The 17,326-nt window shown below is 39.0% G+C and overlaps 1 protein-coding gene across 5 annotated transcripts in view; it reads right to left on the reverse strand.

Moving 5' to 3' along the window:
- Positions 1–17,326, reverse strand: part of TEK (TEK receptor tyrosine kinase) — a 124,164-nt gene that overhangs the window by 37,195 nt on the left and 69,643 nt on the right. For 2 of the 5 annotated variants that reach the window (XM_003263989.3, XM_030817595.1), the window contains exons 7-11: positions 12,597–12,725; positions 9,359–9,510; positions 7,315–7,459; positions 2,197–2,358; positions 259–393 (exon numbers count right to left, since the gene is read on the reverse strand). In XM_003263989.3, the coding sequence (XP_003264037.1) occupies positions 259–393; positions 2,197–2,358; positions 7,315–7,459; positions 9,359–9,510; positions 12,597–12,725 (723 nt within the window). The remainder of the gene's footprint in view (positions 1–258; positions 394–2,196; positions 2,359–7,314; positions 7,460–9,358; positions 9,511–12,596; positions 12,726–17,326) is intronic. The other 3 variants (XM_003263990.3, XM_030817596.1, XM_030817597.1) reach the window with 2 other exon arrangements.

Raw genomic sequence — 17,326 nt, forward strand, 5'->3', positions numbered from 1 at the left:
CTTCTCTGTCCCTACAGAGTGCTGCAGACCTCCTCTCCCAGGGAGACAGACCAGGAGTCCAACCCAAATAAAGGAACAGTTTGGCTTGAAGTTGCTAGCCTTCCTGTCACTTTCCCACCCATTCAAAAGCAAACTCCTGCCACCTCCATCCCCACCCACCCACTCACCCACCACCACCCTTCCTGGTCTTCCTTCCTCTTTCCCCTTCCTCCCCCTCCCACCCAGCTCATGAATAAATGCCTGTTGGCTTCCACTGACCGATAGAAGCTGTTGTGAAGCGTCTCACAGGTCCAGGATGCCCTTCCCCACCCTCTCCACGACGGACCAGTTGCACACAGAGTTCATATTCTGTTCGAGGTTCCAAATAGTTGAGTGTAACAATCTCATTTGTCACTGAGAAGAGAAAACGTCCAGGAAACTTAAGTTGGCATTCTCTTACATTCCTTAAGCCGGGGTTGTTGTTATTGTGATGTGAACTAATTTTCGGTTTTCAAAACTATGTCTTAGTGAAACAGAGAGGCAATTCCATCGTCAAGGCCTCATCCTTCCTAATATGAGGAAAATTAGGCTTTTGAAATGTTTCCAGGTTACAATGTACACATTAAAGTGTATATTTCTGTGCCACTGACACATTTCTGCTCTGGTGCTTTTGTCTTTTCATTTGTAGACTAAAACCTCACAAATCTTCTATATGGAATACCAGATTGGGGAATACTCGATTAGAATAAAATAATTTAATTGCTACTGTTTTCAAGTATGTACACTGATTGCAATCAAGCTATCAAGAGAAAAAGATGCTTAGGAGGTTTGCTCAAAATGACCAGAAAACTGATTTGTAATGGTCAGACTATTACAATGAAGCATTCTGAAGTCCTTGAAAATAGTACCCATAAACAAATGGTGTCTGCCTCTTTTCTCCTTACCGACTTGCTTTAGTCAGCCTCTGTTTCTCCATGGATATTGCCAAGATAAATTTCTGCCTTATCATATGATAAACTCCTACTTGGTAAGAAAAAAACTGGGATGTGTTTAACAGTTCTTAGAAGACCACTTTGTGGATGTCCACTTGTAGAAAAAGGTGATGGATTATTACCACCATACGACAGCAAAAGACCTTCCATTGATGTTGGAAACAGCAATTCAGCAAATCAGCCTGACATCCCTGGAATTCTGAATTTTGATAGAATCTACAATAGCATGTGAAGGACTCAGTAATAATACCATTTTATCCGGTCTACCCAGGTCAGCCAGTGTTATTCAGCCCAAAACCCTCCTCCTCTTCTCTTTTTTTTTTCCGTAGTTTTCTTAATTATCTCCATATAGAGAATAGAGGGTCATTTTAAGGAAATCATAGGCATAGTAAGACAAAAGTATGGGCGGAGGAGGACATGCTGTCTAGAAGCATGTTAGTGGTAGGTCTTTTTACAGGATGGTCCAATTGAAGCAGCATGGTCACTGGTAATGCTGTCTTTGCTTTTTAAAATTGTGATTTTACATTATCATACAACAAATATTAATTGTAATTTGTGTTTCAAAATAAATTCAACTGTTTTCATGAACTTTTGGCATTTTGTCACATTTTGTTCAATTATTCTTTTCTTTCAGGAAGTTAAGGGAGGGACCTGTAGCTCTCTTTGCTGGTCCTTGTCCTCCCCCGAGCCCATTCCAGTCTGCCACAGCCCAAACTTTGCAGGTTCAAATTCCTTTAAAAATCTCTCTGTGTTAAGGGTCTGCAGGACAGGGCAAGACATGAAATGAGAAAAGGAATAAACAACTCAATACAGCAGCAACAATCACCCCCAGAATTTAGGGAGATTAAGCCTCTCTGCCCTTCCAGCAGGCTCTGGACTTTCCTGCTACCATATTCATGGCGTAAACAAGTGTCTTTCCCCATGACCAGCCAAGATAGAATAATTAAAAACAGGACTGGAGATCCAGAAAGAAATATTGATATAGATAGTAACTCATGGTGTGAGCTGGTTCTGTGTTCCAGAGCACACAGTGACTTCAGAAAGTTAGCCCCAGAGCTCAGAGGCCCCCTGCACTCTCTTGAATGCTCTGAAATGGAAACCTCTATAACAGCCACCACCTTGGTGTAGAGGATTGAGGCAGAGAGAAGGGAATTTCTAGATTTGGAGAAAAATAATTCTTCTGGTGCCACATCCCCAGCTGGCGTCTATCCTGTCCAAAGCTTACCTTGAATATGTTGCCAAGCCTCATAGTGATTAACGGGTTTGTATAGAAGCTTCTTGGATTTGATTGGTCCATCCCCAAAGTAAGGCTCAGAGCTGATGTTGATGACAGCAAAGTTATGTCCAGTGTCAATCACGTTTGGGGCATTCAGGGGCTTTGGAAGAACTAAATACAATTTCAGAAGGCAGATTAGTCCTTCGGCTTTGAGGTTTTATGATTGTTCTTAGGTAGAGGTAGAAGATGTGTTTTACCTGTCCAACAAAGTCCTCTTAAAGTTTTCTGCTCAGACTCAGTGAGATCACCCGCTCTCTAAGCTCTCTGCTTTGCTTTTGCTTCCCCAATCCATTATCCTCAAAGTGCTTCCTTAAAATAAATGTGCCCCTTTGCTCAAGACCCTTCAGTGGATTCTCATCACATGTAGGATAAAATCAAAAATTCATACCATGACCAGCCAGGCCTTGAGTGATTAAGCCCCTGCCCACTCTCCAGCTTCCTCTTCCCCTCACCTAGTACCCTCCAGTCCCACTGACCTTTCACTTCATGCAACTAACAAAGCACGAACCTCCTTTCTGTAGATTGATTGTGGATGTCCCTCTTCTGCAAGGAATGCTCCACCTCCCATTATTCTCCCAGTTAATTCTTAGCTCTGATGTGAATATTTCACAGGCGGCTATCGTAGAAACTGAATTAAGGTATTGTATACTTTCACAGAACCTCTACTTTTCCTTCATGGTGATTTTTAGAGTTTATTACTCTTTGTAGTATGATTATTTGATATTGGTCTTTCTGCTAGATCATAATTCATTCATTCTCTCTCTCTCTCTCTCTATATATATATATATATATATAATATATATATATATATATATTATATATATATATATTATATTATATATATATATGTCTTTCAGCCAAACAACACAAATTCATTACATTTCTAGAAGTCAGAAGTCAGACATGGGTCTCACTGTGCTAAAATTAAGGCATTAGCAAGGCTGTATTCCTTTCTGGAGGCTTAGGAGATAATCTGTTTCCTTGCTCTTTCTAGCTTCTAGAGACGGCCTGCATTCCTTGGCTCAAGGCTCCTTCCTATCCCTTCAAAGTCCACAACATAAGGCCTCTCTGATCCTTCTTTGACCACCACATCTCTGACTATTGTCAGGAAAGTTTCTCTACTTTTAATGACTCAAGGGATTGGAGTGGGTCCACTCAGATAATCTAAAACAATCTCCCCATCTCAAAGACCACGTATTCTCAATGGGGATGACAATGCCCCAAAAACAATGAAAACTGGTTCTTGGAGGATGCAAAAATTTTAGATATTACGATGGGTTGCAGCCCGCCGAAGAGCCATAGTACATAAAGAGATATAAAGTCCATCTGTGATAATAAAATTTTATGGTGATGAGGGATAGTTCTGGAATAAAATTTCTAAAAGAGCTCCTTAGTGGGATGATAATAAAAAGGTTGTGAAACACCACACTACACTCTAAATTCCAATAGGGCAAAGACCGTGTAGTTTGTTCACCAGCACCGACTAGGTGCTGAATTATTGTTTGTGAAGTGAATTTCCAATGAGCTCTATAGTTCCCTTGGCCCAGCCTTCTTAGAAATGCATAACTCGTTTTGTTTTTCCTCCCCAAGAGTGTGTATTATACAATGCAGAACCTTTCCGATTTCAGAGGACATTGCAATGTTCAGTAATTTTTCTTTTTCTTTCTGTCTCAATGCTTTGGCTCACCTTCCTTAGAAATGACCTTCAAGTCTTTGCTCAAATATCTTCTCAAAAAGGCTTGACTACCCTATTTAAAATTACAGTCACCACTCCAGCCCTGCCCCAGCATTCTCTACCCCCATTTCTGCTTTAATTTTCTCCAAGACACTCAGCATTTTAGTGAACTGTACATTTTACTTATTTATTTGCTCACTGTTTATCTCCCTGTGGGAATGTAAGCTCCATGATGAGTTTTTTTCCCCCTGTATTAGTCACTGCTCTATTCCCAGTGCCTAGAACAGGGGCTGAAACATAATAGGCCTAAAGTAAATTCTATTGACTAAGTGACGACTTAGGAAGTTGTCCAAGGTCAGGATAATAAAGCCAGTAAGAAGCAGTATCCCCTAACTGGAGGCAGATCGTGCCAATATTAAGTTAGATAAGTCTGAGTACACATTTCACTTAGGCTAGAAAGGAGGGCAGTGCTGTAAGTAAATTTGTTCAAGTAATGTTTCCTTGTATGATAAAATAAGGCCACCCCTTTAAACCAGCAGATGCACATTTTATTACAGCCATTAATGTCAGTCTGTGATACTTTTATGAGGGCTTAAAAATTGCTACAAAGGCTTCCTCTTAGTAATCTACCATTTTATTTTTTGCCTTTTAATCATTTTTACTGAGATGGAACATATATAGTGTAAAGTGCAAATATCTTAAGTGTATTTAGCTCAAGGGACTTTACCTGTGTATACACCCATGTAACCACCACTCAGATTAAGATAGAGAATATTCCCAGCCCTCCAGAAGGCACCTGTGTGCCCTTTTCCAGTCAATATCCTCTACCTAGAGGTAGCTACTATTCTGACTTCTGTGACTAAAGATTAGTATTGCCTGTTCTTTAGCTTTATATAAATGGAATCATAAAGCATGTACTTTCTTTCACTGGTTATCGTGTTTGCAAGATTCATCCATACTGTTGCAGAAATTAATTCTTCTTTATTACTGTTTAATATTCCTCTGCATGATTTTATGGGCTAAATTGTATTCCCCCCAAATCACACATTAAAGTCTTAACCCCTAGTACCTCAGGATGTAACCGTATCTGGACATAAGGCCTTTAAAGAAGTAATTAATTTAGAATAAGTTTATTAGGGTGTGGCATAATCCAATATGACTGCTGTCCTTATAAGAAGATTAAATTAGGACACAGGTACAAAGGGAAGACCCTGTACCTGTGTCCTAATTTAATCTCCCTGTGAAGACACAGGGAGACAATGGCCATCTACAAGCCAAGGAGAGAAGCCGCAGAAGAAATAAACTCTGTTGATGCCTTGATCTTGGACTTGTAGCCTCCAGAATTATAAGAAAATAAATTCCTGTTGCTTAAGCCACTCAGCCTGTAGTATTTTGTTATGGCAGCCCTAGCAAACTAATACATATGAATATACTATAATTTGTGATTTGTGTATCCTTTCTAATGTTGATGGACATTTGAGTTAATTTCGGTTTGGGGCTACTATGAATACAACTGCTCTGAGCATTCTTGAAGATGTCTTTTTTGAACATAATACAGCCATTCTTTTGAGCATATACCTAGGGGTGGAATTGCTGGTTCACAGGGTAAGTAAATGTTTAGGTTTAACACATGTTGCCAGTTTTCCAAAGTGACTGTACCAATATGTACACTGGTGTTAAAGCCTAGTATCTGTTTTCGTAAAGACTATAATAAAAGATGCTGATTAAATTGATTAAATTCCCTAATGGCTATTTACATTTTATGGCTGCCAGTCAATGTGACAGCAAAGAGACAGCAGTGACTTAGGACTGGAGACGCTTCTACACATTGATGTTGTGTGCTGTGTCTTTCACTACACACTAAAAACTAGACCCAGTGACTCTTCTGTGTATTCACATGGTTTGTTTTGGACGTATGTCCATGGATAGCCAACATTCCCAGAAGCTTAAAAGTAGGGTGATTTTTCTTGTCTGCATATCATTTCCTTTCTTCCAAGAACATGCAAGATGCAAGAAATTATCTTGAACATGTGAATGTTCTACCAAATAAAACAGATTTGGGCTGTTTCCTATAACCAAAAGTAATAAGAAGGAGGAGGATTCTGAGGTGGTTCATATGGATTCTCAGGGCACAGAATCCAAATCTGTGGGGTTGCATTTATGCTACTGTTGTTATTGGCCTTTAAAAAATAGATTGTGTTCTGAGTATTTACAGCATTTCATTTATAGAAGTTGCCTCTGGGATCTCTCAAGAGATTACTAATGAAGTAACGCAAGGGGGCCAAATACAAGTCAACTTTGGTCACCCCACAGTCTCCTCCTCTGTAACACATGAGACTCAGAAAGCAAAATGGTCCAGAAGAGATAGTGCTGGGTTTGGAGTCAGGAGATCCAGGTTTAATACTAAGATTTGTGCTTACAATCTGCGCTACTGTATAAAGTTGACCCTTTGTATCTGTGGGTTCACATCTGTGGATCAGCCAACTGTGGATCAAAAATATTCAGAAAACAAATTGTGTCTGAACATGTACAGACTTTCTTTCTTGTCATTATTCTCTAAACAATACAGGATAGCAACTATTTACAGAGCATTTACAATGTATCAGAAATTACAAGTAATGTAGGCCGAGTGCCTTTCCTAGAATATATGCCAGAGAGCTGTTAGGTATTCTTGTCTAAACAGGTGCATAAGTAACTTGCGGGTTTAAAATTCCTTGCTGTAGCTATGTACACCAGCCAAGTTAACGTGGACTTACCTCCATTTTAGTTCTTCAACTCAAGCCACAAATCTACACACAAACACTCAGGTTAATTTGAATTTTGAAATACTAATTTATAGCAGGAAAAATGCCCACAGCCCTGAATGTGAAAAGACATTCATGTTAATTATATAGCATAGCCTGGGCTTCTTATTAAGTGAGTAATCCTCAAAATAGGGATTCTCCAAATAATTCTCTACAATAATGAATAGGAAGTCACAACGGCAATGCTAACCTTCTTTTGAAATATAATCACTACCAGATATGTTGTGCCAGACACAACTCCAAGTATTTTATGTGTTTAACAAGGCTTCACAATAACCCTAAGAGGTACCTAAATTATGCTTCATTTACAAATAGAGAGAGACTCAAAAAGGTAACTTCATTTGGTCAAGGCCACCCACAAGATTATGAGCTGTTAGGGACAAAATCAAACCTGGGGCTGTGTGACTCCACAGTTCATACTCTTAATTTCTTCACTCTAGTTTCATGCATATAATTTTTTAAAGGCTTAGTACCCTGGAAGTTACCCCAAAGGTATTTTAGTGGTCACATACATTTCTGTCTAGAAGCAGCAATACAAAAACATAGTGCATCAAGGACACAATCCCTTTTTCTCGAAAATGAACTTACCTTTAACAGAAATGTTGAAGGGCTTTTCCACCATCCCAGCCACTGTGTTCACACTGCAGACCCAGACTCCTGAGTCAGGGGGGAGGATCCGGTGGATGGTGAATATGGCTACTGAGAAATGATCCGTACGGTTAAAGTCTTTGGGCTGAAAAGGTCAAATACAAAAAAATAAAAACTTCTAGGGAGGCATAAACACAAAGGTCCATAACACTGACCCCATCTCATTGTTTAATAAGAAGTTTCCTAGGAGAGATCAAGAAGCTAAATGTAATGCTAATATAATTATTGGCTTATTTCCAAAGCTATTGTAGTAGCCCTGAAAGTTTATTTTGGATTGATGCCCTGTCAGATCCTGCTGTTGTATTTGTGTGTTTGGGAGTACGGGGTAAACACTTACAAGCAAGACACCTGAAGCAGGATTTCTTTTAAACTACTCCTCGTAAGATTTGTTCGTTTCCTATCTAACACAGAGATGGCTGCGTGGGAGGACAAAGTGACTTCCTGAGTGTTTGAGAGGCTGTCAAGTGTGGAGTACTGGAAAAATCCAGGGTTCTGAAGATAGACGGACCTCTGCCATTTTTTTTTTTTGAGAGACAACAAAGTCTTGTTCCGTGGCTCAGCCTGGAGTGCAGTTGAGTGATCATAGTTCACTGCAGCCTCAAACTCCTGGCCTTAAGTGATCCCCCCACCTCACCCAAGTAGCTGGGACTACAGATATATGCCACCATGTCTAGCTAATTCTTTTCTTTATTTTTTAAGAGATGGGGTCTTGCTGTGTTGCCCAGGCTGGTCTCGAATTTCTGGCCTAAAGTGATCCTCCCACCTCAGGCTTCCAAAGCACTGGGATTGCAGGCATGAGTCACCATATCTGGCCTCTTTGCCATTTTTGACCAATTCCTTAGTTACTTAACTTCATCCAGCCAGTTCCCACTTCCGCAAAAAAAAAAAAAAAAAAAAAAAGAGAGAGAGAGAGACTAGGCAATGTTAAGTAAGAAGTTACATATAGTTATGGTCAACCTTACTACATAGTAGCCATTACTTTCATTAACTCATGAAAAAGCCAACAAGATTTTGGAAGCCATCAATTGGCTTCTTATACCTGATGGGTTGTTTGAGTGGAATCAGGGACACTGAAACGTGGACCCTAGTAATGGTACATTCTACATATTCTTCCCTCAGAAGGCCACTCATACCTGCCTCTGGTCAAGCTAATTTTGGTCATCTTTGGTAGAAAAATAGGATAATAAGTATTTCTAAATTTTTAGATTAAAAAATACATCAATACCCTAAGGATCACTTTCAACACAAGAGAAATTTGGGGTGGCTCCTGTCTCTGCTGCATTTGGTATAGTTGGGAGAGAGAAGGAAAGCATGTTCGAAAAGTACCTTGATCCTTTTAAACTAAAAAGAACTGCTGTGATATTACCTAACCATGGGTGAGCATCAGCAATGAGGGCAAAGGGAAGAGGTGGGGAGAAACCCGAGGAATGCATGCAGACCTAAGGGATCCCGTGGATTGTAGTTTCAGAACTGGGGAACTCTCCTCTTCTATGCTCCCCTAACTGCTGCTCCAAAGAGCGTAATAGGAGTGGACCGGTCATCAAAACTCCATGTCCTGGTTGCATCTGGTAGCACATAAATCTGCTGATTCATGGGTTGCAACACCACCTTACTCTCCTGATATGAGTGGTTAGAGATATGGGGACACTGTGAGAGCAAAGCTTTGCACAGATTGACACATACTTCTCCCCATACCAGCTGGACAGTCCTGCAGGATGTGTGCCATCCTTGGCACTCAGCTCTGTCAATTCCACGGGGGGCACATTCCCAACCTTGCACTGCAGTACTGGCCAACAGAGGAAATCAGTGAGGCTGCAGTGAGTCAGTTCTGCCTCTCCGGGAACAGGGCATTTTATCAAAGCCAACAACACACTAGCCTAGGAGGATAAAAGCACTGAATAATTCGTATCTATCATTTAGTGGGGTGATTACTACACTGAAGCATCTCATGGTTTAAGAAGGGCAGATTAAGAATGGCTCTTACATGGAGCACTGTCCCATCCGGCTTCACCAGGGTCATTTCTTCATTAGTAGGTAGCGGCCAGCCAGAAGCTTTGCAAATGGGATTAAATTTACCACTGTTTACTTCTATATGATCTGGCAAATCCACTATCTTTGGGGTCATCCTTGGTATGCCTGAAGGAAGAAAACAGCACTGTGAAATCTAATATTTAACAGAGCCAGCAGCAGTAGTAATAGTAATAGTTACTTTAGTAAGTCATGCATCGGGCAAGAACTTTGCAAATATTTTATTGTTTTGTCATCACATAAGACACCTGTGATGTGGATGATATTGTGGTCTCCCATTTTATGGATGAGGAGACAGACGCTCACAGCCCAGATTCAGACTCAGATCTTTATAAATCCAGAGTCCACACTCTTCGCCATGAGGCTGTGCTCCTTTCATGGACCAGAAAGGAACAGTCTCAATATTAAAGTGATTATCATGGCCATATCTTCCCTAGACTTTGCTGTTCAATCCCCCTCTTTTTACATGAATGATTACAAAAATACAACAAAAAAAAAAACTAGTTCTTCCTTCACTCATCAAATAACCCCATGGTATTGCTGTTCAACAGCATTGTCCTCAGTTGAGATATGTGAGAGATGTCTCATGCACTGGGAAGTCTGCAAATAGCAAATAACTAAGAGGAAAAGGTGAAGAAAGTTGCTCACCAAAGAAGTACATCAAAGAAGTGGAATATAACTTCCCCAAACCAATATCTACTCAACAGCCAAATCAAAAATGTTGCTGCCAATATTGAAAGAAGGAAAAATGTCTGTGGTGTCAATAAAGGTAATGGTGTCAGGTTTTCTTGCCTAATATCTACATAGTAGAGAATGAATAACCCTGAAATATACCAATTTTATTCTGAACCACAGGGACTCAGGGAACTGTGGACTATTTGTAATTGAATGTGAGACATGTTTGAAAATTGTCCAACACTCAGTGAACAATGTAGGCGATAGAGGTGCCCTCAGAGCAGCAGTAACTACAGACTGTTTCTTATCGGTGGTGGGAAGAGGCGGGGTCAATAATGATATTTTGTACTGATGTCCTACTTCTCAAACCTAGAATGAAATGGGTAAAGGTGCGGAGGAGAAGGGAAAGAGGTCTAATACTTACAAGGTTATTCCTTGATACATCTGTAAACTTGGAAAGATTATGGAAAACGTGCCAAATTTTTCAGCCTAAGTAGCTATTTGAATAGGAATTGGAAAACATGTTTTGACACTTTTAAAGCATTTCTTTCCTTCATCGTCCCCTTGTATTTTCTGAAGTTGGGTGGGGGTGAAGGTGGATGTGCTGGGCTAAAGTGGAATCTGGGAAGGGAGCTACTCTCTGAAAGCCCTAGTTGCACCCTGGTTAACCTGTCTTAGATTCTCCCATCAGAATGCGTTCCTTTTGCAGCATCAGCAGTAGGGAACAGACAGGAAGGAACAAAGCACAAAATTCAAATCCTTAAACTTGTTAGCTGCTCGCGTTCAATACAATCCCCTAGTAGCCCCGTGGCATTTCCTTCCCTTTCTAACCACTCCCTGATTCCTGCCCCATAGTAAAGTCCAGGCTTGGCAAAAGAATAAAAAATATAAAGTTTAAGGACTTTGAGAAAACACTTACTGGCATCCCACCCCCACTCCCAATATTTGTTCTGATTTCCAAAAGTTACAGAAAAAAAGGCCATAGCTGTATTATTATGAGTGTAGATTTCACTGGATATGTATTTATTTCAATGGCATTTATATTTATATGATTGAAAAAGCAACACATATTTATTATTTAAGTTTGAAAATACATATGTCTGCTTCTTTTAATTTTAAAAAGTATATTCTAGGGCAGTGGATAGCAAACATTTTCTGCAAAGAGAGCAAATATAGTCAGCTTTGCAAGCCATGTTTTCTGCCCTTGTAGTACAAAAGCAGCCACAGATGACATACTATAAGTGAATGGAGGTGGCTGTGATCCAAACTTTTTTTCTTTATAATAACAGATGGTGAGAAATAAAAAAGAATGAAGTACTGATACGTGCCACCACATAGATAAACCTCAAAAAAGGTGTGGCAAATGAAGCTAGTCACAAATGACGACACATTATACGATCTTGTTTACAGCATATAAAATGTCAAGAACAGACAATCTACAGAGACAGAAGGTATGGTTGACCCTTGAACAATAAAGGCTTGAACTGCATGGGTCCACTGACGTGGATTTTTTTCAATAAATATATTGGAAAATTTTTTGGAGATTTAGGATAATTTGAAAAAACTCACAGACAAACTGTGTAGCCTAGAAATACCAAAAAATTAAGAAAAAGATATGTCATGAAGGCATAAAATATATATAGATACTAGTCTATGTGTTAATTGACTATGTTATTGGTAAGGCTTCTCGTCAACAGAAGGCTATTAGTAGTTAAGTCTTTGGGGAGTCAAAAGTTATATGTAGATTTTCTACTGTGAGGAGGGTCAGTACCCCCAGCCCCCATGTTGTTTAAGGTCAACTGCAAATTAATGGTTGTCAGAAACTAGGATAATAGGAGAATGGAAGTTTCTGCTAATGGGTACAAGTTTTCTTTTGGTATAATGAATATGTTGTAAAATTAGATTATGGCAATGATTGCACAGCTCTGTAAATATACTAAAAACCATTGAATTTACATTTTAAAAAGTTGAACATTATAATATAAAAAATGTATCTCTATAAAGCTGTTTTAAAAAAGATAGTGGGCTGGATGTAGTCTGTGGGTTAAAGTTTGCTGACTCCTGCTGGAGAGTAATTTCCTAACTAAAATTACATAAAATTTCATTTTGAGCATAATCTTTTCTATTTGTTTTATTCTTTCTATTGCTTTAAAAATATCCCCTGTCTAAATCCATCCCAAATTGCTCTTTCTCTGTTACGCATGTCCAGGGAAAAGGCTGGTCCTAGAGAAGGGAGCAGAAAAGGTAGGAGAGCTCTCAGCTGGCCAGTCATCACTTAAGCTGCTACAAAGAGCACATGGTTTATGCCTAGTGCAAAGAAAAATAAAGCCTACTATTAGGATTAGTAGAGCAGAATTAAAATGCTGTGCTTTAGGATTTAGGATAAATTATTCCCAACTTCTGGATGGAAACAAAAGAGGCTTGAGGATCTTAGGATGCCGGCACAAGAATTACACACTACCACAGCTCAGTTCAGACATACTGAACATGGCCCTGACTACAGTGTTACCTTGCTTTACCTTCTCTCTCACACTGGAGCCCCTGCCATCCTGGAGAGCAGAGACATCCTTGGAAGCGATCACACATCTCCCCATTGTTGCAGCTGCACCTAAGCTTACAATCTGGCCCATAAAAACCAGGGTGGCATGCTGTAAACAAAGACATCAAAAAACCAGTATTAATCCAGGGGAAGAGAGGAAACTAAGGCTGCAGGTGCTTAGTTTTATTTTTCTCTCTAAGCCATCAACTTCTTTGCTGATTTGTGTACGGTGGGGGGTAATTTATCTGAATTACCAGGAACTTAAAAAGCTGGGGAGTTATGCCTCCAAAAAAAGTTGAATGAGCTCCTATCTTGCCAACTTTCTTGTAGATACAACTACATTTAGAAAATAACTTCCTGAAAGCACTTAAGAGTGGGTTAGGAAGAAAAAAGGCCTGGAAGATTCTGGAGGGTAATTGAAATTTGGAAGATGGGAATGATGTGTTTCCCAATTTTCAGCTTTCAGCCCAACTGTTAGGTACAGTGGACACCACGTATGGAAGCTAAAACTCCAAAGAAATCCTGCAGTCTACTGGCCTGATGAATCAGAGACAGAGTCAGGAAAACCACAGCCACTGTAAAGAGAGGGAAAACCCAGAAAGAGTCAGAGAAAATCCCAGATCTTTGGCTGATCCTTGATCCATGCATGCTCAGTACAGACTCAAAGCAGCCCAGCTAAAGATAAAAGAACTAAACTGAGTTTGACCTGATTCCTAACAGTGAGAGTTTGAGGTTTGAATCCTACCAAGTTAATTGCCTGCTAAAACAAAACAAAATCAACATTCCTGAAAGGAATATATCATATTCCAGAGTCTCCACAATGTAACATTTTCAGTGTTCAAGATACAATCCCAAGAAGAAATGGAGAATTAAGGCCCGTTTTTTAAGGGAAAAGAAAATAAACAGAGACCAACTGTGAGGACTCAGATGTTGGAATAGACAAGAATTTTAAAACAACTATAATAACTATGCTCAGTGAGGTAAAAGAAGATATGTTCATAACAAATGAAACAATGAGAAACTTCAGCAGGGAAATAGAAGCTATTTTTGAAAAGCAAAAGGAATTCTAAAACTGAAAAACACAATATTTGAAATCAAATAATCACTGTATGGACTTAGCAACAGAATGGAGATGACAAAAGAAAGAGTCAATAAACTTGAAGCAACATCAATAGATAGCCCATCTGAAGAAGAAAAGTAGGGAAAAGTTTGGAAAAAAATGATTATTAATCCTTAGGGACTCATGAGACAAAACATCTAACACACATGTAATTGGAGGTCCAAGAAAGATCAGAGAGAAAGGGTTAGACAAAATGTTTGAAGAAATAATGGTTTAAATTATCCCAATTTGTTGAATTTTACACATTCAAAAATTTGTTAAGCCCTTAGCAGAATAAATATAAAGTAAATTATGCATAGGCACATCATGGTTAAACTGCTAAAAACTAAAAATCAAGATAATTTAAAATGTTAGCTTTTTAAGACTGTTTCTTTGTAGTAGAATATTTAAGCCATTCAAATTATGTTTTGGTACTTGTAATAAGCTCCTGGGAGGACAGGGTAGAAGCATTATTTTCCCTTGGAGCTGACTAAACCTTCCAGGACAATTCTTAGAATTTGGTACATGGCAAATGGATTCTGTTAACTGGGTGTCCTTATTTTGATCAACTGTAACATTACTAGAAGGCTTCTAACCAAAAATTAACGCAAAAGCTTGTCTTTTGGGGCTCTGATGATTTGTTTTGATTTTGTATTTTATTCACCCAGCTAAAATGCACTCTTTATTTTTAGTATCAATCACAACTAAGTTACCTACAAATTCACTACAATCACTATCAAAATTGCCATGGTATTTTTCACAGAAATAGAAAAAACAATTCTAAAATTTATATTGAACCACAGAAGGCCTAGAATAGCCAAAGCAATATTGAGCAAGAAGAACAAAGCTAGAGATATCACATTACCTGATTTCAAAATATATTACAAAGCTATAGTAATAAAAACAGTACGGTACTGGCATAAAAACAGGCATATAGACCAACGGAACAGAATTGACAGCCCAGAAATAAATTTACACATTTACAGTTAACAGATTCAACAAAAGTATGAAGAACACACAACAGAGAAAGGATAATCTCTTCAATAAATGGTCCTGGGAAAACTAGATTACCACAAGCAGAAGAATAAAATTAGAACCTCATCTCATTATATTCAAAACTCAAAATTCACTAAAGACACAACATAAGACCTGAAATTGTAAAACTACTAGAAGAAAACAGAGGGGAAAAGCTTCTTGATATTGATCTGGGCAATGATTTTTTTGGATATGACCTCAAAAGCACAGACAACAAAAGCACAAATAGACAAATGTGATTGCATCAAACTAACAAGCTTCTGCACAGCAAAGGAAACAATCAACAGAGTGAAGAAACAATGTATGGAACAAGAGAATGTATTTCCAAAGTATACACCTGATAAGAGGTTAATATCCAGAATATATAAGGAACTCAAACAACTTAATAGCAAGAAAACAACCTGATTTAAAAATGGACAAAGGACCTGAATAGACATCTCCTTTTTTTTTTTTTTTTTTTTTTTTTTCCTTTTTTGAGATGGAGTTTCACTCTTGTTGCCCAGGCTGGAATGCAATGGCGTGACCTCAGCTCACCGCAACCTCCACCTCCCAGGTTCAAACGGTTCTCCTGCCTCAGCCTCCCGAGTAGCTGGGATTAAAGGCATGCACCACCACGCCCGGCTAATTTTGTATTTTTAGTAGAGACGGGGTTTCTCATTGTTGGTCAGGCTGGTCTCAAACTCCCAACCTCAGGTAATCCACCCACCTTGGCCTCCCAAAGTGCTGGGATTACAGGCGTGAGCCACCGTGCCCAGCCAACATCTCTTAAAAGACAACATACAAATGGACAAAAGGTCTATGAAAAATCCTCAATCTCACTGATCATCAGGGAAATGAAAATCAAAACCACAATGAGATATCACATCACACCTGCTAGAATGGCAAGGATGTAGATAATAGGGAACCCTTGTATGCTGTTGGTGGGAATGTAAATTGGTACAGTCATTATGGAAAACAATATGGAAGTTCTTCAAAACACTCAAAATATAACTGCCATATGATCCAGCAATCCCATTTCTGGTATATATCCAAGAGAAATAAAATCACTATCTCAAAGAGACATCTGTATTCTCATGTTCATTGCAGCATTGCTTACAGTAGCCAAAATATGGACTTGACCAAGCGTCCATCCATGGATGAATAGATAAATAAAATGTGGTGTGTACACATATATAATGGCATATTATTCAGCCTTTGAAAAGAAGGAAATCCTGTCATTTGCAACGACATGGATGAACCTGGAGGGCACTGTGCTAAGTGAAATAAGCCAGGCATATAAAGACCAATACTGTAAGAGCTCTTCTATAAGTGGAATATAAAAAAAATCAAACTTATAGAAGCAGAGTAGCATAGTGGTTCCCAGGGACTACAGGGTGGAGGAAATGGGGAGATGTTGGTCAAAGGGCAAAAACTTTTACTTACACAGTAGGATAAGTAAGTTCTGGAGTTCTAATATAAAGTGAGGTGGCTAAACTTAGTATTACTGTATTGTATACTTGAAATTTGGTGAGCGATTTTAAATGCTCTCACCACACCCACAGATAACTGTGTGAGGTGATGGATATGTTAATTAGCTTAACAGCAGTAATCACTTCACAATGTATACATATATCAAAATATCACATTTTGCACCTTAACTACATACACTTTTTATTTAGCAATTAGACTTTGATAAAGCTGGAAAAAAACTTAATCACAACCTCTTACTCAAAGCAGATGGTAGAAAGGTTGAGAATTAATTAATAAGCATAAAGGAAATCTGACTACTGAAATCAAGTTTCTGTTGGGATGGCAGAAGACCTTAAAATATCATGAAGCCTTGATTTTTTTAGTTTCTAGAATACACTGGAACTTTCTTCCTGGCAAAAGGTTCTGAATGACTTTGAATGATCACGTATTTGCACAGTGGAATTCCCCTGTTCTCTTTATTGTCCCCACTATTTGCTTCAAAAATTTCTATTATTGCTTATTTCCTCAGACAGAAACCAGCCCTGAGACATAAAACTTGCCAATGTACAATCTGTTATTGACTATTCTAAATCCTGGACTATTAAAGGAGACCATGTCCTTAAGTAGTTACTGTTAGAAATGTCTCCTTGCTTTCCTACTGCTTTTTGGATGGATTGAACAGGATAGTAATTGTTGAAAGGAGTCTGGAAGAATATTAGAACAGTTCTATTCATAAAATCTTGGTGATTTCTTGAGCCAGGAATGGGCTGAGTTCATGAAATGTACTCTTATAAACCTGGGCCCAGAGACACATTCACTATGAAGCTGATGAAGTTTATGTTCTAGAGACTGCCTGCATGCACCCCTCCTGGGTCCTAGCAAAGTGCTCATAGTTTGTGTAATATTTTATTTTTTTTTTTTAAAAAGAGGGATCTGCCCCCTTCCTGGAGTCACCTTTTACCTTAAGATGCACACTTCAGAGGCCAGATGGGATTCCTCCACTGCTGTGGCTCACTGCATGTTCCAGGGGGGCAGACATAGCATTTAGAGGGAACTGAATGAGGTATTGCAGGTTGCTGAAGGTAACTTTTGTGTAACTCTCCTCTTTGTCCTCCTCCTCCAAGCCC

Source organism: Nomascus leucogenys, chromosome 8 (assembly GCF_006542625.1).
Source record: "Nomascus leucogenys isolate Asia chromosome 8, Asia_NLE_v1, whole genome shotgun sequence".
NCBI classification, from domain to species: Eukaryota; Metazoa; Chordata; class Mammalia; order Primates; family Hylobatidae; genus Nomascus; species Nomascus leucogenys.